We start from the raw sequence: 27,957 nt of genomic DNA on the forward strand, positions 1-27,957 counted from the left end.
AAAAAAAAAAAGAAAAGAAATTAAGAATTACTCATAAAAATGAGTTGAACAGATTTTAATTTATTATTTTAGCAAGGAGCTAAAAAAAAAACACAGAAAAACTCTGAAAAAACACAGAACAATAAAAAAAATAAATTTCACTTAAATATGAACTCAATGTTTTCATAGTTAGTGGGATAAACAAACATTTACATTATGCCAAAGCCAAAGACATTTAAAAAGAAAAAAGTAGAAAAACAAGTATCAACCAAGTATGAGGTGCCTATCTACAGTCCCAGTATTCATGAAGAGGCAAAAGAACCTCGAGCCCCATGTAGCTGTGCAGCGAGCCTGGGCTACAGCCACACAGACTGTCTGAACAGCTCCCCTGCTCCCCCGGCCCCCAGTCAGAAATAACTCTTTCTCCTGTAACCTGGCAAGGCTTCCATGGAAGGACTGGAACACCAACCCAGCCACACAGCCTTCAACCTACAACCCATCCTGCCTGCAAGATGTGCCAGGGTAAAGGTGGCAGAGAAATTGTAGGAGTGGCCAACCAAGGACTGGTGCAGCTTAAGGGAGCCCACCACTGACACTGCCTAGAGGGTTCAGGACCTAGAGGCTGGATAGCCCGGAGACTAGGATAGAACCCAACATGACTGGCCAAAAAAAGGTCAATGAAAGGGCTCCTAAGGATACTCTGCTATACTCATAGATTGTGCCTAGCCCAGTTGTCGTCAGAGAGGCTTCACCCAGCATCTGATGGAAACAGATGCAGAGACCCACAGCAAACATTAGGCAGAACTCAGGGAATCCTGTGGAGGAGGGAGAGGAAGGCTTGTAGGAGCCAGAGGGATTGAGAACATCATAAAAACCCCACAGAATCAACTAACCTGGGCTCATAGGGGCCCACTGGGAGAATCAGGGAGCCTGCATGGGTCTGACTTAGGTCCTTACATATACGTTATGGTTGGTTTTCTTGTGGGACTGTGAAAGCAGGAGCTATCTCTGACTCTTACCTACTTTAGGAATCCTTCCCCTCCTACTACTGGGTTGCCTCCTCTAACCTTAATATAAAGGGAAGTGCCTGGTCTCACTGCAACCTGATATGCTGTATTTGGTTGGTATCTCTGAGAGGCCTGCAATTTTCTGAAGGTAAATGAAGAGGAAGTAGATAGGGAGAGAAAGGAGGAGAGGGGAGGGGCTGGGAGGAGAGGAGGCTGCAGAAACCATGGTCATGATATATGAGAGAATAAACAAATAAATAAGAAATAAACATAAATTCCTATATTAGCTTAACTCATGATGATCGAAAGGTAAGTGTTTAAAATATCTTGTGAAAAGTAGCCAAAGACTGACTTATTTAATGGTCCCAAAATATTTAACAGATATACATATGTATACATATATATATGTATGTATATATGTATATACATACACACACACACACACACACACAATGTTCCAGGGTTATTTGGAAAAAAGTCTGCATTATATTGCTAAAGTATGCTTCTTAATTTATGCCCTTTAAATTTTATATTAAAAATATAACAGGTTTTTTTATTTAAAAAATGTAAGCTGAGCAAGATAGCTCCTGTTTGTAATCCCAGCACTCAAGGTGCAGAGGCAGGAGGTCCATGAATCCAAGGCCACTGGTAGGCTACACTGTGAGTTTTGGCCATTCTGAGCCACACAGAGATCCAGGCTAGCCTGGGCTATATAATGAGTTCAAGGTCAGCCTGGGCCTACGGTGTGAGACCCTGTATCAAAAAAACAAACAACAGCTAAGTGGTTATGGTACATCTCTTTAATCCCAGCACTCAGGAGGCAGAGGCAGGCAGATCTCTTTGAGTCCAAGGCCAGTCTGATCTACAGAGCTAGTTCTAGACCCTATCAGGCTACACAGAAATACATGCCTCAAAAAACAACAGTATCTGCCTAACAACATCTCTACTTAAAAGTTCAAAGCATATAAAGAAATGTTCCTGATATGAGGATAGACAGTTCAGTCTTCTAGTTACACAGAAGTAGAGAAGGGAGGAGAGTGTGGATAAACTAAGAACCCCGCCACTCCAGGGTATGGCTGAGGGGAAGGCTTCTATTAGATGTGAGCGACAGTACAGGCAGATGCATCTGGAATAGTCCAGAGCAGAGAGTAAGTAGTAGACTGAGTATGGTCAGCAGAATGGACCAGGCCATGAGAGGAGAGGGGAGAGTAAGAAAGGAAGGCAGGGTGTGAACAAAGCGGACCAAGAGGAGGCAAGAGAGAGCGGGTCAAGAGAGGAAGATGAGAGGGAGAGCAAGAGGGAGAGCGAGAGAATAACCAAAACACCAGGGACTTAAGAAGCATGCGAAGCTGGTGGGGGAAGCTTCTGGGACAGAGAAGTTTAGGGTAATGGAGGAGGTGAGAAGAACCAGGTCCTTGTGATTCTGAGGGAGCCTGGAGGCCGGTATACATGGAGGTGTGCTAATGGCACCACAGATGGCCATGTATCCCTTCCTTCTGATGGTTAAGGAGGAAATGGCTCCTTAGAGGGAACGGCACCAGAACCTGGGAGGTGTGGAGGGAACTGGATGGACATGGACGAGTGGGAGCAGGAGTGACAATAAAAATACTGCATGGCCACAAAGGCTAAGCTAACTGCTCAAGACAGAGGCCTTCCTGCTCTACTGCCTGGAGAAACTATACAACTTCACTCTTTCCGAGGTAAATAAATAAAGCTGGAGGGGAGACTCGCATCTGCAGTCCCAGGATTCAGGAGGCTGAGACACAAGAATCATGAATCTGAGGAGAGGCTGGGCTAGACCTCGACTCCTCATCCTCTACCTCCACCCGCCCCAAACCAAAGCAGTCCTGTCCACTTTCCCGAGAATTAAAACTTGGTGATTGACAGTAGAAACAAAGAGAACAACAGATGGGCACCAAAGCAAAGGAGTTACCTATCAGCCTGGGGACAGAAAAACTCACACAGCTTTTGCCCGGCATACACGAGCCCTGGGTTCACTGCCTAGCACCCTACAAATGGGTAAGGTAGTGCACACCTGTTACTTCAAGGCTTTGGGGGAGACACAGAAGGATCAGGAGTTCAAGGCTATCTTCAGCTATACCAAGTTTTAGTTGAGTTCAAGGCCTTTCCCAAAAACAAATCTGTATATCTGTCTTTAGGGTCACTTAAGAAAGTCTAAAAGTTTTATTTATTTTATTTATATGAGCACACTGCAGGTGTCTTCAGACACACCAGAAGAGGGCATCAGATCCCACTACAGATGATTATGAGTCACCATGTGGTTGCTGGGAATTGAACTCAGGACCTTTGGAAGAGCAGTCAGTGCTCTTAACCACTGAGCCATCTCTCTAGCCCCTGAGAAAGTCTAAAAGTTTTTCACTTGCTGTTATTAGAAAATGACTAAAACCCCTTCATTAATCTGCACTTATCTTGCTATTCATTTAGAATGCTTTATAACCCTCAAGAATTTATCTAGAAACAGATACATAAAAACATAAGGGGTGCAAAATCCACACTTACTTATTTGTACTTCCACAGAAGCTACCCATTCGAGCAGAAAAGACTTTACTAATCATCAGTTGTGGAGGAGATCTAAAAAAATAAAAAAAGTAAGAGGGAAGAAATGTGCTTTTTAAGTTAGGAAGTCAGTACCACAGTTCTAGTTCTTACAAGCAGCACAGGGGCAGCCTCACCGTATGTAGTGTATCTTCAGGGTGGAGCCTTTGTAACTCATTGCAACCGAGCCGAACATCATTTCCCCAAGCATGTTGACATCAGATGCTGGTCTCGTGTACTGCAGACAAGAAAATACCACATGGAACAATGTAATAGAAAGCACTGTCTCCAGTCTTTGGGTCTCTGGTTAATAGGCTGTCATGACAGTACCCTAAAGCTATAGCTGGTATCTTACAATTATCATCTATACAGCGATCACCTGCTAAAATTCACAAGTATTACTATTTTAAATTTTCTTCTTTATATACAATATGCTCACACAACAAAGGTGGTCTTATTGCTCTAAAATTTTGTAAACATATTTCAAAAAACACATCCCATTTCCAACCAGTCTCTCATGCCTTTTTTTACCACCTTTTTATTTGAAGGATGGGGTGCTAAATGCCAGCTTTTGACAGAGAACCCTGGCTTTGCATGATTGACCCTGTCTGCTCTAACAATGGCCACCATATTCTACTTTCCATCTTCCTTCAATCTGGTAAACATACTTTTTGCTTTATCACACATATTTGATACTATTACTTTCCTACTTTGAGTCTTCTCTTTGTCAAGTCACCTCTTGATTATAGCTGTTTCCTGGAGGACACGCCACTCACTAGCCTTTCCACCATTCTTTAAATGCTTCATTATCTACACAAAAAAAATCCCCTATGACTTATTTCTAGGTCAAGACCTCTCCTTCAGCTCTAAGCATCTTAAGAGCAGCAGTTCCCAACCCTTCTAATGCTGTGACCCTTTAATATAGTTCCTCATCTTGTGGTGACCCCCAGCCATAAATTATTTTGTTGCTACATCATAACTATAATTTTGCTACCTTTATGAATCATAATGTCAGAATCGGATATGCAGGACACCTAATATTTGACCCCCTGTGAGAACCACTCTCTTGGAGACTGTGCTCAGCCATGCTGACACCCTTATGGACAAGACAAAGAGTGAGAAGCAAAGTAATGGGCTACAGGTGCATCTCACAGCCAGCCCCTGCAAATATGCTCTCAGCTCAAAGAATAAAGAACTCTTCCTCCATGTGCTTTCCTCAATCATTCCAGTGTTTTAAACTACAATATCTACATATCTATGTGCACACATACACACTCCTTGCCTCCTCGTAATGACAAAAGAGGAAAGAAAAAGATAAATTTGTGGATCCTGCTAATAGAGGGTAGATTCATCTCTGGGTACAGCTCATATCAACTTCTTCCCACTTCAAACACAAGCCAACTGATTTCTCATATTCTCTACTAATAAATTCCACCTACTCTCTCTATTTTATAATCTGCCTTTTCCTGGAACAAAGACCATGTGCTAACTGGGATTCTCAACTAGCTTTGAGCCCTATAACCTATGGGCAAATGCACCACACAGGTCTTAAAATTCAGGGCTTGTGTGTCTGTGGCTGCTGGTATAAACTCCCTGACCTTGTTTTACCAGCAGCGGTAGAGATAAGATTCTGTTACAGGTTTAAAAATAAGACCACGGGAAGCTGGTTATTGTGGCACATGTCTGTACTCCCAGCACTAAGGAGACTGAGGCTGGAAGATATGAGATCAGCATGGGTTACATGACCAGTTCCATACCTGCTTGGGCTACAGGGATAGACTGGCTCGAGAATCAAAACAAGGTCAAACGAAATTAAAAAACTTCCTCACTGAAGAGCCTTAGTAGACCAACATTCACTGTCATTTACCCTTCTGACCAAGGAACTGTTCAATAATTTCCCTGTTGTAGGGAAGGGCATGGTGGGAGGGACTTGGGATGAGGAGTAAAGACAGGAAAGATCTTGAGCCCCCTTGAGCTAGAGTAGGAAAGATAAAAATAACTTTGCCATCCCGGTCCCCCAAGATACCTCTAAGATATACTTCCCATACTGACCAAAATCTGGTAGTCTATAGAATTTGTGGTTAAGCAAATGAACAGTTATCACATGGCCTTTGATTCAAAGCAGCCAGTGGGCTGTTTTTCAGCTTCGTTTGATTTGTTAAAAATTATTTTGTGGGAGTGTGCCTGCTACTGCCTGTGTGTGGAAGTCAGAGGACAACTTTGTGGTTCATACTTGTAACCCCAGAACTTGGGAGGTGAAGGCCAGAGGATCATTCTTTCAAGGTCTCTCTTTGCTACACAGCCAGTCAGAGGCTACTTGTGTCAGAAACAAAAACAACAACAAATCAAAACAAAAGCACTCCTCTCCTGAGAAGCTCACACACGTGTCCCACACATGTCAACTGTGTAGGCCTTGGCCGTTCTAGAGCAAGATGTCTTACCTGGTACCGTGGAAGCTGCTCCTTAGCGTGCTGTAAAGATCCTCCAAAGCTATGAGAAAAGCTGCTGCTGCTGCTGCTGGTGCTGCTGCTGCTGCTGACACTGCCGCTTTCCTGACAGCATCTGGCTGACATTTTAACAGGGACATCCTCTGCTTTCTGTTAAGAGAGGCAGGCAAGGTAAAGGATCATCAAATGTATCAGGCTTTATCAGCATGCTTTACTAAGTGGAAATCTGGCAAAACATTCAGGTGCCTGAATTGGATTAAAACCAAAAGCTTTGTTTAATTTCTCTCTATAATAACAAAAATATCATTCCTGGGCGTCTGGAATATTTGGGAAGGGGATACTACCCAGAAGATGGTGGTATGCTTGTGTAGACTGAGACATAGAGACAGATGATAGACATGTCACTCTCTTTGAATAATTCGTGTCTGTTATCTACATTTAAATTTATACCAAAAAAAGCCATAAACAAATACTGCTCCGTGTTCTGGTTTTTAGATTTCAGTACTATATAGCCATAATGTATGGAGCTCATGAGCAGAAAGATGACCACTAACATTCAAAATTGTACCAATTAAATGCCACTAAGAAAGAAACCTATTAGGTTGGACATGCAGGCTTGAATTTTTCACACTCTTTCTAGCATTCCTAGAACTGCAGGAAAGAAAATCACCAGGATGGAGCTGTGAAAGATGAGGGCTGAATCCTGGGACAAGAGCGACCGTGAGCCATGGAGCATGTGATGGGAACCTGGTCCTCAAAGGCTGGTGGTAACAGAACTACCTACTCTATATTCCTTCCCGTGCTCACTTCTAAGTTTATTGAGAGTGACCCTCACCCACCCCAGCATAGAACTCTCCCTACTGAAGCCTTCGAGAGAAACGACTTCTACTGAGTTTCCTTTGCCCTCCTTTTGTTTTCCTTTCTTTTCTTTCTGTCTTTGTATCTGTCTTTTTTGTCTGTCTGTCCCTAGCATGTGCTAGGGAACCCATGAATTCAATAGCAGCTTATCTAATCTCCAGTGTGACAGTCACATTGGTGGTCTAACACACATGCTTGCAGTCATGTGAGATTCAATCCCATGGTACTACTTTGTGCTTATCAAGTGGATGTGGTTGAGGAGGGGTTGAATTGGAAAAGAAATGTAAAGAAAACACAAGATGTGCTGGCCCACAGCAGCACTCCAGCAGTGATGGAATTTGAAGTTGTATAGGGTTAATCCCAAGCATCCTGAATTCTCTCAACAGGCTCTTTAGCTCCAGCTGTTACTTAATACCACTTAAGCCAGATACAGCCTCCCAGAGGGCTGAAAGCTGGTGACAGGAAGTCCCACCGGACTGCAGGAGCACAGCACAATGGCCTGTAGTTGGAAATAGCACCTGGTCCCAGTAAGAAGGCTACCAACTAGATTCTCCTGTAGTCCTCTACAAGCTACAAAAATGTTCCTGAGCCTCAGTTGTTTATTTAATTTAATGAGTACTTCAAAGAAAGCCTACATCAGGATTACCAAGTTATCCCTGCTCAGGTCTACTGGCTCCAGTTCCCTATGAAGTCACTTCCCCCTCTATCTCTGCCACCACCAGCAGCTCCAGTGAGGGAGGGAGAATGCTCAGCTAGCTAAGCCATCTGTCAGAAGCATTTGGAGAGAGCCATCTCCTTCCTGTCCAGCAAAGAATTAAGTGCTGGCTCACCTAAGCCTCGGATCCCAGTCTACCACTAAAGCAACCGTGTTCATCCATGTTCCCTCTTCCGCCCACCTACTGCGCCCAGCCACTAGAGGTACGACTGGTTGGCTGGTAGAAATCAGTAAGTACAGTGCTATAACCCGTTTGCTGCCTTCAACCAAACATTTCCTTCCTGAAAACAAAGGTTCTTATCAGAATCTGGAAAACAAGGACCAGCGAGATGGCCCAGTAGGTAAAAGTACGTGTGTCTCACAAGTCTTGTGACTGGGTTTGAACCCTGGGACCCACATACAGGTGGAAGGAGAGAACAGTGCCACAAAGTTGTCCTCTGACTTCCACACACAGGCAGTAGCAGGCACACTCCCACAAAATAATTTTTAACAAATCAAACGAAGCTGAAAAACAGCCCACTGGCCGCTTTGAATCAAAGACCATGTGATAACTGTTCATTTGCTTAACCACAAATTCTATAGACTACCAGATTTTGGTCAGTATGGGAAGTATATCTTAGAGGTATCTTGGGGGACCGGGATGGCAAAGTTATTTTTATCTTTCCTACTCTAGCTCAAGGGGGCTCAAGATCTTTCCTGTCTTTACTCCTCATCCCAAGTCCCTCCCACCATGCCCTTCCCTACAACAGGGAAATTATTGAACAGTTCCTTGGTCAGAAGGGTAAATGACAGTGAATGTTGGTCTACTAAGGCTCTTCAGTGAGGAAGTTTTTTTAATTTTGTTTGACCTTCTGCTACATAATACTTTTTATTTATTTTAGTTTTTGAAACACTGCTTTACTACATAGGCTAGCCCCAAATCACTGTCCTCCTGCCTCAGCCTATCTAGTGCTGGATTAAAAGCATGAGTTACACATGGCACCTTTTACTATCTATGAGAAAATTTGGATAGAATGACCTTCTTGTCTGGCAAATATGCTAGCACTTTATGAATCTCAGCAGTGTATTTTCTTACTATCTTTCTTGATGTCAACAGTTCACTGTTGGCCTGCCATAATTGCTTGTTAGGTTTCAGCTGTGTTCGCAGACACAGGCCTGCCTGCTGGGGTGCAGCTTTGCTTGCTCCTTCTGCATCCCTGCAGGCAGCATCCAACAGATCAGAGAGCTTTGGAAGCCAATCAGCACTTCACACCTGAGCTGCTGCCTCTTCCATCTTCTGAACGGCTCTGGAATCAAACATGACTTGTCTGCCTCTCCTCTCACAGTCCTGGTACACCAGCAGACGAATGTCACTCAAGTCAAACTCCGAACACGACCAACTGTGGATTCAAAAGAGGGAGAAGCTGGATTATCTGCAATGCTTGGTGTAACCGTGGGCAAATAAATTCAATTTCCAGCCAACATGCTCAGAAATTGGCTGCGCAAATGCTGACAATTCTCATGCCAACAGTGGCAAGGCTGCCCTAATAATAAATCACTGGAGAGGAAGCATTGACTTCAGTAGTCAGTTTGGATACAAATGGCAGAAAGAAGTCGCAAGGACACACAAGAGAGGGCTAAGTCTGATGCCAGGGTTCTGGGGGGAGCACCCCAATTAAAGGAGTGCCTATGCCTTTGGGGCAGCCGCTCCCTCTCAGGGGGAGCTGGCAGCAATTCCACAGCGGAAGGTATGTTACCCTAGCACCTCTGGCTTGATACAGAGGCTCTGAAACCAAATGCATCTGCTAACCATGATGATTAGCAAAAAGGGAAACAGTTTGCTCCTAAGCAAAAGATGTTAAGAAGAAAATGCAGGTTTATGCAGCAGTAAAAAATTTGATCGGAAAGCTGAAACTAGAGAACTATTTACAGATTGTGCTTTCAGCACATCATTGGCAATCCATTCAACACAAATTTAGTCTGCATCGTATTCGAGGCTCTGTAGTAGGTGCAAGAGAATCAATAATTAATCAAACCAACTGGATGCCTGCCGTCCATCATGAAGTTCAGGGCTTAGTGGGGGATATTATTAACCTAATACTTACATATAAATATATAACTACAAAGTGCCTGAAGGTCAAAGGGGAAACTAAAAGGATACAAAAAGAGTCTCAGAGCCTGGCATACTGACTCACATCTATAAGCTCAGTGTTCAGGAGTCTAAGGCTGCAGAACCAGACTATCCTGGTTACACAGCAAGATCTTGTCTCCAAAAGAGCGACATTTAAGGAGAGAAGCACAGAAGTCACTGAGGACTTAAATCAACTTTTACACCAGACTTGAAGAATGACCAGTTGATGTGAACACCAAGAAGCAGCAGAGTGCAGCACAGGAAAGGGAGAGGGGAAAGGCAGGGAGAGCTGCCCTATGAGGTCAGCCAGTTGGGGGATGGGACCGAAGCAGGCCCAGACAGGATAAGCTCTGAACACAAAGAGCAGCCAAGGAAAGCAGATGGTTGATAAGATCAGATAGCTGACTGCCCTAAGAAAAGCAGACACAAGGGAGTGGAAGGCACAGGGAGCCAGGCCTCTCACCATTGCCTGCTACAGGCTGCAGTGACCAGCAGCAGAGGTAGGAAAGAGACAGCTTAAAGTAGAGTCTAAGAGAAGGAACCTGAAACAGCAGGGTGCCAACTGTCCAGGCAGACTCTGCTACAGGATATGGGGAGGACACTGAAGGGATGGGTAATAAATGGACAGGTGGATAAAGGAGGGACCAACGAAAACCTTCACAGTAGACCGGGTGAATACAGTCAGGTACAGCTGGATTCAAACCCAAAGGCTTTCTTTCCCCTTACTTTTTGCCACTGGATTATCGATGTATAACTGCTGACCTCACAAACTTGCTTTGTGGATTAAGTAAAATACGTAAGCGGCTTCACACAAACTTGACATACATATAAGCTCTAAAAGCTACCCACTCCCTCCCAGGAGTGAGAAGGCCACAGTTTTTGTGAGAAGCTGGGTGCCTTTGGTCCTTGCCCGTTTGAAGCAATGGTAGTTGATCTGAAGCATGTTCTCTGAAGGCAGCAGATTTGTTCTCTTAAACCTCAACTGAAAAAAAAAAAAAAGGAAAAAAAAGTTCTGGTTGTCCCTTCTGTCACCAATGTGGTTTCTACGTTGTGCCTGGCACCCTTGTCCCTCTGACATGGAACACAGTGGCAACATTTATTTTGGAAACTGTTTTCCTCTGTCCTTAGGCCAGAGTTCAAGTATGTTCAACTATGTTCAATGTTCAAGGTATGACCAATGAGACATGCCACATGACCCCAAGCTGACCTGTGGGAGCCACCCCACACTTATAGCCCAGCCTACACATCATGACCCCAGGAGTGGCCTAGTTATTGTAGAGAAAAGCAGATGTGCAGTGGAATGAGAAGAACCTGGTAGCACTCAGATCAGCTGTCCCTATGAATGCAATATTCCTGTTGATGTCTATCAAAACCAGGTCTGATGACTAGAATCCACACTGCTAAATTTTAAACGTATACAAGGCTATTAAAATTCTCTCTGGTGGGGTGAGGTGGCACATGACTTTGATCCCAACACAGAGGCTGGTAGAACTCTGAGTTCCAGGCCATCCTGGTCTACAGATTGAGTTCAAGGACAGCCAGGGCTACAGAGAAACCCTGTCTCGAAAAACCAAGGGGGAAAAAAAAAAAAAGAGGAAGAGAAAGGTATGTGTATATAAATATCTTGGAATCTCAGAATGTCCAACTTTTTTTTTTAACCCAAACTCAAAGTAGTTCATTAAAAGGAGAAAAACTCTATTCTTCTCCCATATGAATTTTATTTTGGTTTAATACTCAATCGTTATTTTGATGTTTGGCATCTGGAATATTCCTAGGGAAAACTACAGCCACCCATGGCAATGAGATTCTTTGGACTAAGACCGGCCTGGGGTCAGCCTCAGCTCTGCCTGATTCATAGCCTGGGGTAGGTCTCTGAGGCTGCACCTGTAGGAAGAGAGAGAATCTACAGAGAGGAGACAGCACAGGCCAATTCCCACATGGTGGAAAGAGAAAACCTACTCCCTCAGGTTGTCCTCTGCCCTCGACTTGTGTGCCACGGCATGCACACACACACACATATACAAACACTAAATATAAGTTTAAAAGGTAACAGCAAAGCTTTAAACTCCATGATGTCATTTGTTTGGTTAGAACGCCCCATTTTCTCAGACCCTACACCAAGAGTTCAAAGCACGTAGCCAAAGCATGGATTTATTTCCCTGAAAGGTGACAATAAGAATAATGCAAAGGATATGAGGTATAGAAAACACGTCTGTTTGAAGTAGATATGTATTATAAATCCACACTGGGGAGGCTGAGGCAGGAAAATTCAAGGTCAGCCTGGGCTACAGAACAAGGCCCTGTTGCAAAAATAAATTTTAAAAAAGCCACACTAAAAAAATTAAATAAGATATAATACCATGTATTATAACAAAACTATGTTATGACTACAGTCATGTTCCTCTACCCGCAAAGCTCTCCCCAAAAAAAGATGTGCTGGGGTTCTAATGAGTCAGACCTTGTTTAGATGTAAGGAGTTTGGAGATGTACACATTAAGGTGTGATCATGCTGAAGTAGAACAGATGTGAACCTCATGAGTTCAGCCCTTTTAAGACTTGTGCACAGACACAGGGACTGAAGAACAAGTCCTGACCCTGAATACACAGCACAAATGACAAGGCAAAAATGGTGCCCATCACATTCTTGGGGGTACAGGTGTGTCTCCCGCTAAACAGTCATGTACCAAATGAAGTTTAGAATGTATACAGATTTTAAATACTCAGCCAAAGATTTTTTTTTTCTAAATGATGACGTGCTGACTCCAAGTTTCAAAGAAAGGAAATGACAGGATCTTAGGTAAAGAACTGACCTCAGAAGGGAACATTCTCGGGGCAGAGATAATACTGTCTCGGGTAGAGGTTCAGAACCTTTGGATCAAGACCCCTTTAGCAAACCTCTGTAGTCAAAAATATTTACATTATGATTCACAACAGTGGCAAAATTTAATGTAGCAATAAAAATAACTTTATATTTATTGTCACCACAAGATGAGGAACTGTATTGAAGAGCTGCAGCATCAGGAAGGTTGAAAGCCACTGCTCTAGGATATCCATGGTTTCAAGGAGGACACTTCCCAGGGAACAGAATGGTTGTTATGTACTTTATGGCACATAATCTGCTATGTCCCAGAAGAGCAGTTCAATCCCTTGTGGTTACTGTTAAATAAGAAGGGCAGTGGTACAAGTATGTCCAGGTCAGAGATCACATTCTGTGGTGCCCTTCCTGGTCTCAATATAAGGAAGCAATACCATATAACCAAAGCAAACACGTATGAGGAATTTCAAGGCAGCCTTGTGATCCAGCAATGTCAATATTTAAAGAGTCAGGTATGATAGGGAACTTTAAACAATCCAAGAAAATGTTAACTAGAGCAAAATGAAGCAAGTGTGGTTGTACACAGCCATAACCATGCCCATAACCCCAACACTCAGAAGGCTGACACAGGAGGAGCCGCAGTTCCTGACAACAAGGTGAGATCCTGTCTCAAAGTAGCAGTAGTAATAAGAACAGAAACTCACAGATACTCGTCACTTTACTAGGCAATTCCTGCCTGTGCACTGTGTGTCAAGCGGTGTCCCAGGCACTGGGACAGGTGGTGAGTGGATCATGACCTCTGTTGCCATAAAACCCACTGTACCATAAAGACACAGCCCAGCTGTTCTTAAATACATTCTTTGTTTACAACCCTCACAAATTCCCTCCTCTCAGTTGTAAGTCAGTTTCTAAATACAAATAGGAATCTCTCCAAAAGTTTTATGGGGAGCATGGTGGCACACACCAGTAATCAATCCAAAGACTCTATGTTTGAGGCAACAACCATAGTTCATCATTTTAACACAAAATGTTCACCATTTCCCACCCAGCAGCAAGCTATTTGTTTCAGGAAAAGCAAAACAAAGAGAAAACGTAGATGGCAGTAACAGATTTGCAGTGCACGCAACAGAGGTCCTGATATTAGTGCTCACTGCAATAAAAAGAGTCACCTGTCCAATGTCCATATGTGCATATGTATGGGTACACTCTTGGAGGCCAGAAGAAGGAGCTGGAGCCCCTCTAGCTGGAGTCACAGGTGGTTGTTGTAAGTGGTATAATATGGGTGCTGGGATTTAAACTCCTGTCCTCTGCAAGAACAGTGGGTGCTCATAGCCAAGCACTGAGCGGTCATTCCAGCCTCAACAGTTCTTACCCAGAACTCTGCCATTTTAGAAAAGTAGTAACTGTGGCATTGAGCTTCCCCAAAACCTGGTGCTTTATGTGACTTACAAGTTTGTAAAAATGACAGATTAAGCACAAAAGCAACTTCTGTGAAGCATAATTCATAACCAATTCAGATATACAATCCCTTAGCAGAATCCTTGAGTGCCAGATGTTTGAGAGTTTAGATTTCTTTTTTTTTTAGATTTTAGATAGATGCATATGCTACATATTATATAATACATCCTCCACAGTGTGAGAGAAAACCAAACTCCTGAATCAAATCACAACAGCACAAGTGATGAATATCTGAATACAAATATTAGATGGATACTAAATACAAATATTATACATAGCTTCATATCAGTTCAGATCACCTGTAGATTTTTCAGAAATTTTAAGATTTTGGAAATGCAGGATAAAGGAATGCAGAATCATTGATAGTTACTTACTATACTTAAGGGAAGACCAGAAGGAGGCAGAAGCCTGCAGGTCTCTACATTTTCCTGGGCATAACTGATCCCTATTCAAAGACACTAGGCAAAAGTTTATGTTAAGGAAGTTGTACCTAAGAGCTTGTTTCCCATTCCCCAATCCTGAAGCAATTATATAAATGGTAGCAAAGGTCACAAGCTAAAATACGCCTAAGTCCATAAATAATCTGTTTACACAGTAGCAACAAAACATTATAGTATGTGTCACAGTGCAGCCTGAGGTTTGGGAACTAGTAAAAGGAACTATCAAGCCCAGAAGACAGTTTATACTGTCTTTTTTGAAGTCAGGGTCACATCAGGAAAACCTGGAAAGAGGCAGCACTGTGTGTGTACCAGTCACAGAACCTTCAGCCACACTCAACTCTCCAGGGGCCACCATGCACAGCAAACAGTACTGGAGGTCAGAAGGTCTGGGGCCAAGAGTCAGCCCTCCTCATGACATCTTACTCCAACACCTCTCTACTCCTATAAAATAATGGAGTGGCCTAAAATCATCCTGCCTAACCCTCCCTTTGCTTACGGACACAACTGAATGTGTATGGGATAACTGGAATAGGTGGCTGTACAAGGAAGGCAACCTTATTGAACTAGTCTATATTACCTCATGGTATCCCTTACCATTCATGTGTAATCTACACCTTAAAAATCATACTTTTAAAAAATAAATTTATTTTCTTTTTATGTGCATTTGTGCCTGGGTACATGCATGTAAGTATACCACATGTACACAGGTGCTCAAGGAGACTGAGAGAGGGCCAGCATCAGGTCCCCTGAAACTGGAGTTACAGATGATTGTGAGCCACCCAATGTGGGTGCTAGGAACCAAATCTGGCTGCTCTTAACCACTGGACTATCTTTCTAATTTCAACAAAACCTATTTCTTAATAGGATAAGCATCTCCAAATCAGCAGAAATGTGTGTGAATGTGAGAGTGAGTGAGTGAAGTAGTGTGTGTGTGTGTGTGTGTGTGTGTGTGTGTGTGTATGTGTGTGTGTGTGTGTGTGTGTGTGTGTGTTTACCTAAAGAAGCCTCGGGAAGGCTTGGCACTGGAACATATGCTGGGGAAGACTGGTAGTACGGCACACATAGAAACAACTGCCTATCATTTTTAGAATTGGCAAACAGGTTTACAGAACTCATCTTAGCCAACTTTCACATACACATAAACACAAACACATAAATGTAAAAAAAATGCATGTAAAGAAAAAATGAAAATATATATATCAACAAAGAACAAAAATTATCTGAACTCAGCCAGATGTGGTGGCTCATGCCTGCAATCTCAGCACTGAGGAAGCTCGAGTAAAAGATCACCTAAATTTGGGGTTAGCCAAGGCTATACACAGTGAGCTCCAGGCCAAAGTAGGTTGCAGACTGAGGCTCTTGTCCCCAAAACAAACAAACAAAACAGAGCATGTCTACAAGAGAAAACATAGATGACTTTAGAGCATGGTCAATAGTTTTTATATACAATGTCATAGACATGGCCCACAAAACAAATTATTGGTAAGACAAATTACTAAAATGTAAATTTTATCAAATTTAATCAAATTCTATCAAATACTGTCAAGTGACTAAAAAGACTTGTCACCGACTAGGAAAAGAAAATGTTTGTGAAAGGAATATAAAGTATTGTTCTTCAAAATAAAGAGGCCTTAGAGCTTGATAAGAAAGCAAGCATGGGAGGAACGCGGTGGCACACACCTTTAATCCCAGCACCCGGGAAGCAGAAGCAGGTGGATAGATCCCTGTGAATCTGAAGCCAGTCTAGTCTACATAGTAAGTTCCAGGCCAGCCAGGATTACATAGAAAGACTGTCTCAAAACAACAACAGCAGCAGCAACAACAACAAACCAACCAACTAAAGAAACAAATAAATACTCTGCTGGAAAGATGGCTCAGTCGTTAGGAGCACTTGATCTTGCAGAAGACTTGAATTCAGTTCTTAGTACCCACATGGTGACTCACAACCAACTTCAGTTCTGGGGCATATGGTGCCTTCTCAGGTACCAGGCATATAAAACGCTGCACACACATAAATGCAGGCAAACACTTAACACACCTAAGACAAGATAAGTATTTAATATATATTTTAATTTTAAAAAGAAAACAGGATTTCAAAAATAGACAAGAGATGTGATTAAGCACTTCACAAAGAGAACAGGCAGTCAGGAAAGTGCTCCACATCTTATGTCATGAGAGCAATGTGAATCAGCCCAGCACAGTATTTCAGCAGCAAGAGGAGCACTACAAGTTCATGACTAGCCTGGTCTACACACTGAGTTCCAGGTCAGCCAGGGCAACAGGTAAGTCCCTGTCTCAAAAACAAAACAAAAGGAAAGGAAAGACCCAGTAAAATGCAAATCAGAAGTGAAGTATCAACCACAAATCTATTAGAGTGAGCAAAATCTAGAGCACAGACCATCCAAATGTTGGTTCTCATGTACTGCAAGAGGTAGAGTCACACTAGGAGATACCATGGCATTTCCTTACCAACTGGAGCAGACCCTTCTCTTATGATCAACGCCTGAGTTTCTTGCTATTTAACCAAATGAGATAAAACACACATGCAAAACTCTGTCCACAGATGTTTACAGCAGCTTCACTGATGAACTGCAAACACTTGGATTGGAAACGACCAAGCTGTAAGAAAATGGCCAACAGATGATTCGGAACTAAAGAGAATTGAACTATCAAGCCATGAATAGACATGGATTAACTTTAAATGGATATTTCTAAGTGAAGGAATCCAATCTCAAAAGGTGTGGTGTGATTCTAATTGAGTGACATTCTGAAAAAAACTGTTTCTATTTAGGAGACAGATGAAGCTGATTTCCTGGGTACTGAAACTACTCTGTAAGTCTCACCTGTCAAAACTAACATTGAGTGAACTCAAATATGAGGTAACTCTGCGTGACAATATGCTCTTATGTAAATGTGCCACCGTGGTGAGAAACGTCCTGAGTAGGTGGAGACAAGGTGTGTTTTTGGAACTCTGTACATTCGGGTTAGTCTTGCTCTGAGGTTCGGTGTGGTTTTGAAGCTCCTTTACACTCAGGTTACCACCAGGGCTTGCTGCTCACTGTTCAGCACTTTACCAGCTTTTGAAAATAATGAAACAAGAAGACAGGCTTGACCTGAGCTGGACTCACAACAGGAATGAGAACAGGAGGGCCAGAACTGTGGAGCAGTCCAACAGGCACCCAAGCTCAGCACAGGAAATGGAGCAGACATGCTTCAGCAGCTGCCCAGTGGCTGGCCTTCAGACTGCAGAGATGAAAGGCCAGTGTCACTCTGGCCTGGGATTACTAACAAGTGCCCAGCTATTATCAGTGCTTATCAAAATAAGTCCCAGACAAAACTTATGTCAGACATCTGCTTCTGTGGCAATCCCTGGATGTGCACTGCTCTGACTCTCTCCTCGTAATGGATGAGTCCCAGAAGAGACGAAAACTTCCCAAAACTGTTGCAGCATTAAGTGCCCACAGCATTCCTTCTGTGCTCCCTTAGCCTCAGATTACATCCCCAAATCAGAATCATCCACCAGTGGGAATTTACTCTACAGTCAGTAAGAGAGAATTCCTCATTGCACATAAACAGTGAACTGGGGATGAATGTGGGAAGGGCAGAACTTGGACGTGTTCAACACTGAGGAGTCACACCCAGCAGTTACAAACTCGTGACGGCCAGCTCTTTGGCTGGGGTTTTCATTTGTTTGCTTGTGTTGTGTTTTGTTTTCTCTCCCCACTCCATTCAACCTGTCCAACTAACACATTTCCTATTAAGCAGAATGTTTTTCACAGTTTCCATGTGCAGAACACAGTGAAAAATACTTCCCACGCCTGGAGCCTACACTTTTCTTTTAAGGGCCTTTCACAAAAGTCTTAGGAATTCTGCAGTATGCCACCTTGGTATCTCTGTCTTTAAATCTACAACTGGCTTTGCATCAGTAATCTCCCATACCATAGTCCACTTATCTCCACAATAGTTCAGTAAAGGAAACTTGTTTAGCCACTTCAGACAATCTGCAGCTTTTCCTTTTAAAATGGTTTTCACTGATCATAGTATGGTGTGGTTTTGGCACTGGGGATGGACCCTGAGCATGGCCAAAGCGCAGTACCAGCTCCACCTGAGTCCCTCCCAGCCCCCACAACGTATGGTTCAATTTCTTCTGAACTCAAACTTGCAGATCTGAAACTACAAAGCACAATTGGCTCCGAAGTGTATATTTCAGTTCCTCTCTACTCCAATGACAAGGCGAGGCCAGGCCAACTTTCCTCTGACGTTTGAGAGAGTGTTTCTTATATACAGCTGGCAAACATTTCCAAGATTCCTCAGGAACAATTCTATGGCCTTCTCAGATTTTTTATGAAAAATTAAAAATCAGCAGTTTTGTTACAGTCTATATTTTAAGAAAGAAGTTAGAAATAACTATTTGAAAATTATACCACATACCCAGCATGCTGCAAGTTTACCAGATGTTAATTGAGTTTTAGGAAAGAATTCTTTATTAGCAAACCATTTAAGAAACAAAATTTTTTGATACTGATTCTGGAGTTCCATGAACGACCGTTGTCATTACGGAAACATAGGAATATGGAAGTGAAGATACAAAAGATGGCTTCTACCGTGAGCCACAGTGAGATGCCAGAATGCACTTTCCGCACTGGGCTGTTGTCAGCACAGGCTGTCACGGGCAATGCTACCTATGTATACCACATGACTGTTGAACTCATTGGATCTTCCCTTTTTCACGTAATTGGAAGGAGACAAAGTAAGTAAATAAAAAGCCTCCGGTTATCAATATGTTCAACTAAGACCTGAAACAAATAATTTAAGTGAGCTGTACATTTCTCTGACTGCCACATAACTTTAGCAAACAGTGAGCAGTTTGGGGCTAGATCCCAACTGTGCAAGCTCTTGTCAATAATTTAAAACTACCACTGGGGTTAGTCAAGGCTCTAAAATGAATTCTGCAAGCCAGCACAATACTATAAGTAACAAATATATACATATATATAGTATGTATTTCCTTTTATTTATGTCTGTGTGGCTCTCAAGTATCACGTGTGCGTGCATGTGCACACACACACATACACAAAGCATCCATTTGGAGGTCAGAAGGCACTTTGTGAGGCGTCTGTGCTCTCCTTCCACTACGAGAGAGCTACAGATTGACTCAGGCTGTGAAGATTCACAGCAAGCACCTTTATCTGCTGAGCCATCTTACCAGCCAACACATGCATTTTTAAGATTGTAGGAAGGGCAGCAGAGCAGACGAGGTAACTGGTCTGACCTGAAATGAATTCCAGTGAATTTCAAACACATATTTCCCCAGGTGGGGCAAGACACTTATGTTCCAAAGGCAGCCCAAATTGCCCCTGGAAGAAATGAACTAGGCCACTGAGCCACCTAAGTTCCCCTGACCACTGAGTCAGACATGAAGACAGAAGACAGCGCACTTGTGCTCACTGTGGATGACACAGTCAACATGTGCCAATCAGACTAAAGCAGCTCACCACTGATGTGAGCAGAGTCAGATTGGTGGGTAGAGGGAAGATGTGTTCAACTGGCTCCTGATTGCTATGCTCCTCTGCATGTTGCCAACAAAGTTGGTATCAACTGAGTGCAGCTAGATCATTCTAAATACACTTACGTTTTTACCATAAAGTCATTATTGCACAAAACTCAAATACAGAAAATATATCTTTAATCCTTTCAGCACTAGGAATAAAAATTTTTAAAAAGTTAAAGGGAAAAAAAAAACAGGTTACAAAGTGTTCTATGATATTTAAAGTAGTGAAAACTAGGTGAAAACTACTAAAGTCACAACAAAAGAAGTTTATTGAAAGTTTGAAAGCACTGACTCTCACAGAGTTTTTTGCTTGTTTGTTTTCTTGTGTGTGTGTGTGTGTGTGTGTGTGTGTTTTTACAAATTTTAAAGAAATTGCCATGATCCAGGCTATTATTCTTTGTGGATAGCCACCCCAAATAACATCTTGGGGATTTGGAATTCTAGAAGAATGAAAAAACAGAAAGGAGAATGTCCTAATAATGAAGCTTTGAACTCCCAGGGAAGACTTTTTAAAACAACCTGAGCCTATCCCATAGCTCAGAAGTAGGAGTGGGACTCAGCAACCAGTCAGCCCTGGGGTGGTGACTCCCAGAGGTGTAGCTCCACTACCCCACTGCTCAGCCCCTCTTTCTTGATAAGAAGCAGATGAGAGCACACATACAAAAGTGACATCCTCAGTTTTCTAAAGTTCCACATCATTCATTAACCTCTTGCTCTATGAACAGGTGCCTTTGGAAGAACAGGCAGCATGTGAACCACTCTTGAGAAATGACCGCTTCAGCTAAGTTCCACTACTAGAGAAATTCTTCCAAAGTAGCTAAAGGGGCTGGGGGAGATGGCGCTGTGGTTAAGAGCACTGGTTGCTCTTCCAGAGGGTCCACGTTCAGTTCTCAGAACCCATATGGTGGCTCAGAACCATCTTTAATTCCAGTTCTAGAGATCTGTTGTCCTCTCTGGCCTTCTTGGCACCAGGCCATTGAAGTGGTACATAGAAATACAAGCAGACAAAACAACCCATACATATAAATAAAATAAATACTTCTAAAAAAAAAAAGTAGATAAAGTAACCAAAAAGAATATAAGTAGAGCAGGTCCAATTGTGTTCCTTATAGCTAAGCTCAAACTAGTCTGTCCTAACACATCCTTCTCATGAAAGGCATTTTCCAGAGTAGACCCAGGTTCTCTCTCAGTGACTGGCTTCAGCACTCACATAGCTGGCCTACCACAAAGCAGATCTCCAGTCCTTGCCCATCCTCTGGTCCTCTGTGTGCTAAGTCAAAGCTCAGAGCTTTACCTTTCGCCTTAGAAGGCTCAGGGTTCCAAAAGAGGAAAACAAGTGATTGCATACAAGTTGGCCCCAGCAGAGGTAATGAAAATTTAAAGAGGTAAGATAGTAACAGACTCCTAAGAACCACTACAGATACCTGTACTGCCTCCATCTTTTCTACAGAGGAAAGGACTTGTTTCTACAAGCCACCAATAACTACATTTCTCCTATGTAAAGCATTCTTGAAAACATAATTCAAATCAACCAAACTTCTTAGAGTACAGTGAGGTTAGTATTTTCCAGACTGAAACAGAACTAAACGCCGGGCAGTGGAGGCACACGCCTTTAATCCCAGCACTTGGGAGGCAGAGGCAGAGGCAGGCGGATTTCTGAGTTAGAGGCCAGCCTGGTCTACAGAGTGAGTTTCAGGACAGCCAGGGCTATACAGAGAAACCCTGTCTTGAAAAACAAAAACAAACAAACAAAAAAAAAAATCAAGAAAGAAAGAAACAGAACTAAACATTCATACCTGTGGTTGAACACTGTGGAATTTGTGTTCCGTCCTCCTCTGGCACATTTTGGAATCTTTGCACATACAAGTGTCTTGAAAATCCTCCCAGCACCAAAAGTGGCATTGGTCACACATCTGGCTGACTCCTGTTGGCCTACTGGCCAGTTTGTACTGTTTGCTGTACCACCACACATCTCCTGAGGGCATAGATGCTCTTCAGTTGATCCTGACCATCAGTATGGACTAGACTACTCTGGGAAAGTTCCTTCGTTATCTGAGGGCTATTCCACAATGACGAGCAACAGCTCCAGTCTAAAGATCATTTCACTCCAAGCACAGCACGTGAGCCAAGCAAGCTACTACTAACTTCCTCTTTTAGGAGCTTAAAAAAAAGGGATGTTCATTCATCATGCAAATGAAGCCCAGGATGACTTCTAGAAGCGGATGTGCTCTCAGTAAACCCATAATAAAGTAGACAAGTACAAATCTCTCCCTGCTTTTCCTACGCCTGTACTCTAGTGCACGCAACAGGTCCAGCAGCTTGCACTGACTCACACCATCTGCATCCCGAGCTGAGTTTACTTGAAGCCCTGCCTTCACTAGTCACGAGCCCAGCTCATGTGGCTCTGGGTAAACCTTCAGCTGCAAGGTTGCTCTGACATTGGCCACGCCACACTCTTAATGGTTCTCATGTGAGTATGTATCAGCTGACAGCTCCACAACCTTGCAAAACTCTGCCCACAGTGAGTGAGTGAAGGATGGCTACTCACAGTAGTCGAATGGAGATCTTAATATGTAGAAGGAGACGTGTGTGGGATGAGAAGCAGAGTCGGGGCACACTCTGGCCATCACAGGAGTGGGGACAGGGGAGTAATGATAATTAGAGGCAACTGATGGTAAGAAGTCTCCTAACTTGCATTGGACTCCTGGGCGTATTCAAGCTGAGAAAGCCCTGAATTACCAGAGCCCTAGAACAGTTCTGGTTTCTGACATCAACACAGCTCACCTGGATATGGGAATGTTAGGAGATAAACCTGGGCTGGTGGTCCACAGAGAAATCGTTTTCCTTTAAGAATAAAACACACAGGTCTCCTACACACAGGTCAAGGCTAGAAACCAACAGCAGTGTGGTACCAATTCCTTTTGCCTGGAATTAGGTTGAAGAAAGTACTACTGGGTCCATCTCTAAGGTCTGGTGAACCCTTGGTCTTAGTCCTAAAAGTATCTTTATAAACTACCCACTAATTTAAGGTAAGGAAAACTAGTGATGCCAGGCCCAGGCCTCAGTTGCCTTAAGATACTTTATATGCCATACATGAGACGGAACCCTCCCCATCCCTTAATGAACTAAAAAAAAGAGAGAGACTTCCCAAGTTTCAGATTGCAACACACCAATGACAACAAATTGTCTTCTCTGTGGCAATCACTGAATTGGTGGTATCAAGATAGATCCAGATTAGGAGAAAATGAATTCCTTTTTTGCAGGAAGGGGCTTAAAGCTTGACCACAGGCCACAAACTGGTCATGGGTTCTTTTTTACCTTTAAGCTGTCTAAAAATAACTTAAAAAAAAAATCAAACAGGGAATATTATGAAAAATAGTTCCAGTTTAAAGGACAGAGCAGCTCGGGGACACAAATGGCCTACTAGAGAACAAATCGGTATCTCCCAGTCATCTGAGGCTCAGGCTAAACTTGCTGAAAGAAATGAGAGGACAGGCTCAAGGCTGACAGGACAATGCCTTAAATTCGGCATAAACCGCAGGGGTGGGTGGGTAGTATGGGAGGAGGATGGCACATACCTTCAATCCTAGCACTAGGAGATCGGCAGGTGGATCTTTGTGAGTTCAAGGCCAGTCTAGGCTACAAATCAAGGCCAGGACAGCCAGCGTTTGTTATACAGAGAAACTCTACCTCAAACAAGCAAACAAAAAGGGCACAAATTCTTCTATAATAACTTTAAGCCTACCTTTAATACCTACTACATGTTTATTTTTCTATAGCATGGTGTAGGATGTTTAGTAGATTATAAACTTTTAGCATATAAAAAGTGGGTCTTGGTGCTCTTCTTTGAACCACAGAGAGATTTTTACCTCTGGTGTAGACACTTCTGAGTGGTTGAGCAAGCATTCTGTATTTACCTCAAAGCTCCGATACAAATCTACCTGCAACAAGTAGTATGTCTCTGTGGCAGTCTGATGTCTGTGGTACCGAATAACCTCCCCCTGCCCCAAAGTTCCCACAGAGGCTTCAAGATCTTGTGGTTATTCCAATCAACATGACTCACATCATATCTTATGAGAAAAGATATCGAAACTTGCAAAAAATGTGAAAGCGGTGTTTCCTCTCTATATTTCCTCTCTTACTATGTTCCTTAATCTTTAATTCTGTAATTCAAAATCTGATGAAATAAACAGAATACAAAAAAAAAAAAAAAGAAAAACCCACACTATCTTTGAAGCCTCTTTTCTCCCAAATTGTCTCATATTTAAATATGTCTTCAAAATTTTACAGTTAATGAAAAACAACTGTACCACCACAGCCATCTTTCTGAGACATGAGAGCGCTCCCAGGGTAGACAGAGGTAAGAAAAGGTATATTGCGATCTCCTGAGCCCAGCACTGCTCTGTTTATTTTAAATTATATTTCTCCTGAAGTGGAATCGTCCACTTACACAGGTCCTCACACTGTGGCATATAATCGTGCTGGGTACTCTACTCAAATACTAAAACCACACATACCACAATTATCACCAGTTTCATCTGTAGCCCCACTCATGGTGGCCTTCCCTACTTTTCTCACAAAGCTCATCCACACATTACAGAAAGCAAAGAGCACCTAAAATCTGACTAGACCCCACAGCTCAGCACACTGCCTGCAACCTCTGCTGCCTCAGCTGGCTGGGTTATAGAACAGCAAACTTCCAGCGTTAGGAGGCAGGGGCTGAGAGTACAGAGGTGCAACGAAGCCCTGCAATATCTGAAAGGAATGGGCTACAGGTTATAGCTTTGGTGATGGGGTTGACACCAGGACCTCACGAATGCTATCTATGTGCTACTCCTAACACAGCCTAAGCCTCTCTGGTGTTTAAACTACTGTTGCACTGTTTCCACTCACAAATCCCAGGCACTGAAGCGGTCCTACAGAACAGCAAGTTTCTACCAATGAACAGCATATCACTTAGATAGCAACTGCATGTAATGCTCTGGCTGCCTGTAATAAGAATCTCTGATTGTCCACAGCACTGTTTCCTGTCATACACAGAGTCTTCTCCAAAACCGTTCAGTACACTGCTGAAGGACCACCTCCACTTAAGACTGGACACCAGGGGAATGTAAGTTTCCATACCTGATGTAGAGTTAGGAGAATTCAAGGCAGGGAAGTTTCAGGTTAAGGACTGGTGCATTTTCATCTCTCTCTAACCTCATACTGCGAGAGGGGAAGCAGTGTTCACAATACATTATACATAATGAAAACCCAACTCAAAAGCCACAATTGAGGAATGGTTTAGAGAAGAGAAGAAAAACCTAAAACCTGGCCCAGCCCCTGCAATGTACCACATCTAATAACCCACTTAAACAATCCTTCTCTACCAATTCACATTATCGTCATGAGAAACAAAACCACAGGCCACAGTATCACATCCAACCCTTTACTGTGTCTTTCTCTCTTCCATCTCCAGACAACTGGCGGCATAGGTGTGATTTTTCAAAATGTGGTGTCTAAGAGCAGACTTGAGAGTATTAAAAGGCACTGTTTCTTGATCTCAATATTGGAGATCTATGTACTGACCAAGTAAAATATGTGGTTTTCTGCACATTATAACTTAGAATAAAGTGTGTTGAAATTTTAAAAAGGAATACCAGGCGTGGTGGCACACATCTGCAATCTCAGTACTTGAGAGGCGAGTGGCAGGAGGGTCAGACAGTCAGGCTATGGCTGTAGAGATAGATAGCTCAGCCAGTAAAGTGCTTGCTGGAAAAATAGAGGAGTACTTGAGCTCCATCTTTAGCACCCTCATAAAAGCCAGGCACTGCGGTGCATGTCTGAAACCTCAGCACTGAGGAAGCACACACGGGAAGATGCCTAGGCCTTGCTGGCCTCCCCAAAATAAGGTAGAAAGTGGCTGAGAAAGACATCTGAAAGCACATGCACATGCAAGTGCACCTACACGCCAGTTCAAGGTCATCCTGGGTTACAAAGCAAGTATGTATGAAATCAGCAAGTATCTTGAGTTACAGAAGACCTTGTCTCAAGAAAAAACAAAACCCAATACTCATGGCCCAGACCTGTAATGCCAAGCACTCCAGAGGTAGTAGAAGCAGGAGGATCAAGAGTTCAGGCCATCCTCGGTTACATAGCAAGTTTGATGCCAGAATGGGATACAAGAGATCCAAGAAAGAAAAGAAAAGGGGAGGAACAAAGGAAGATCTCATACCAGCCTACAGCACGTGGACTAAGGTTAGGGAATAGAAGAACTTTTTGCTACATACGGTGTAACCAGAATCAGGACTGGAACTAAGTTGGTCGGAAATGGGATCAGAGGTAGTAGGCAGCAACGCAACAGCAGCTCGTCCTCACAAGGCCAATTTAGTATATAATAAAATAATACTCCTGCCTATCTGTGCCAAAACACACCCGACATTATCTCCACTCATCGGATAAGCATGACAGTCAGGAAATTTGGCAATATATACAAACTCAGTTGTACAACACAGATAATAGTTAGCTAGATTCACGGAGTGCTTATTTTGTATGCCAGGAATTGTTCCCCGGGTTTCTCTCAATCACAGGAAGTGGACAGTAGTGATGTGTTCTTTTAACAGACAGAGAGAACCAAACACATGAAAAACCAAACACAATAGCTGTGCATAGCTGTGCACCTGTAATCACAGCTACCCAAGAGACTGAAGCAGGGGGATGATGAGTGTAAGGCCTGCTTGTTCTATATAGTGAGTTCAAGGAAAACCTAGGCAACTTACTGAGACCTCCCTTCAAAGCTTAAAGACACACTAAGTATAGAGTATGTACCTTAGAGCTAGGGCTAGCCCATTTGCCTGGTAGTGCAGTTTCCAGCACCATGAAGAGAAGAGAGGGGAGGAGAGAGATGGAGGGCAGGAGGGAGTCAGAAACTGGGAGTGGACAAAGGGGAGCAGAGAAAGGTGTGGTAGGAAAGGAAGGGAGGGAGGAAAAGATGAACGAGTGAGAGAGGGAAGGAAGGGAGCTGAGGCTCGTGATTCGTCAGTGGCTAGGCCATGACTTAAAGCAGGCACCCTTGCCCTGGGTGAGCGTTCGGCTCACTCATGAGCATCCTCACACTGTTCTGTCAAGAGGTACCCACCTGGGTGTGACCATCTGTACAAACCACCAGATATCACTGCATTGAGTCAAAATGTTTTCTATGACCTTGAATCCTTTGCCACTTAGAATGTTTGGATTCTACGTTAGCTCTGAGGACAAGGTCCCAGTCATACGCTCTGTGGGTGACTAAGTCTCTTATCAGACACCTTGTCATGAACCCTGCCCTGCTCATCTGTAAACATCCCCTGTGCAGGAGCCAAGCACACCATGGGATGTCCATTCTGCTGCCACCTGACTGCCCAGCCTGGCACTCAGCTAGGTGGGTAGGGTACAGGCTCTTGCTGCTCTTCAGTAGGGATATACCTGTTCATATTCTCTCTCCTTCCTTCCAACCCCTTTCTCTGGTCACCACCACAAAGGTAGCAGAAGTGTACACTAGAATCGGCTAGTGTTACTGCTTTGACTTCAAATATGCCTACTTGTGATTTTTTTTTCTAGTTTTAAGCATACTCCATGCTTAGCACTACCAAGCTCTGGTGCTATTCCCCAGCATATATATTTTTTTTTAAGTTACATGAAAATTCAGGATGATCTATGGTTCCTAAACCTGTGCTTGGTGGTGTGTACGTGGGATTCTACCATTCTGAGGGCTAAGGAAGGAAGGCTGAAAGTTCAAGTCCAGCCTGAGTACATAATGAATTCAAAGCTACTTTGGGCTATACGGTGAATTCAAGGTCAGCCTGGGCTACGGCTACCTAGAGAGACCCTTTTTCATTAAGTGAACAGGGAAAAAAAAAAGCTCTATCGCTCCTCTTTTAGAATGTAGGTGATTTTCTCTCCCCATCTCCATACTCTAAAGAGAGTCATCAAGGGCACTAAGGACAAAGCATCTTCTTCATACGAACCTAGACACAAAAAACCTCATCTACTATCACATTAAATAA

The 27,957-nt window shown here is 43.1% G+C and overlaps 1 protein-coding gene across 4 annotated transcripts in view; it reads right to left on the minus strand.

The window, feature by feature from the left end:
• Positions 1–27,957, minus strand: part of Fnip2 (folliculin interacting protein 2) — a 113,511-nt gene that overhangs the window by 57,250 nt on the left and 28,304 nt on the right. For 2 of the 4 annotated variants that reach the window (XM_031374131.1, XM_031374129.1), the window contains exons 2-5: positions 8,815–8,941; positions 5,984–6,139; positions 3,680–3,780; positions 3,507–3,578 (exon numbers count right to left, since the gene is read on the minus strand). In XM_031374131.1, coding sequence (XP_031229991.1) covers positions 3,507–3,578; positions 3,680–3,780; positions 5,984–6,139; positions 8,815–8,941 — 456 coding nt within the window. Of the gene's footprint in view, positions 1–3,506; positions 3,579–3,679; positions 3,781–5,983; positions 6,140–8,814; positions 8,942–21,732; positions 22,297–27,957 lie in introns of those variants that run through there. The other 2 variants (XM_031374128.1, XM_031374130.1) reach the window with 2 other exon arrangements.

This window comes from Mastomys coucha, unplaced genomic scaffold (genome assembly GCF_008632895.1).
Source record: "Mastomys coucha isolate ucsf_1 unplaced genomic scaffold, UCSF_Mcou_1 pScaffold16, whole genome shotgun sequence".
Lineage (NCBI taxonomy): Eukaryota > Metazoa > Chordata > Mammalia > Rodentia > Muridae > Mastomys > Mastomys coucha.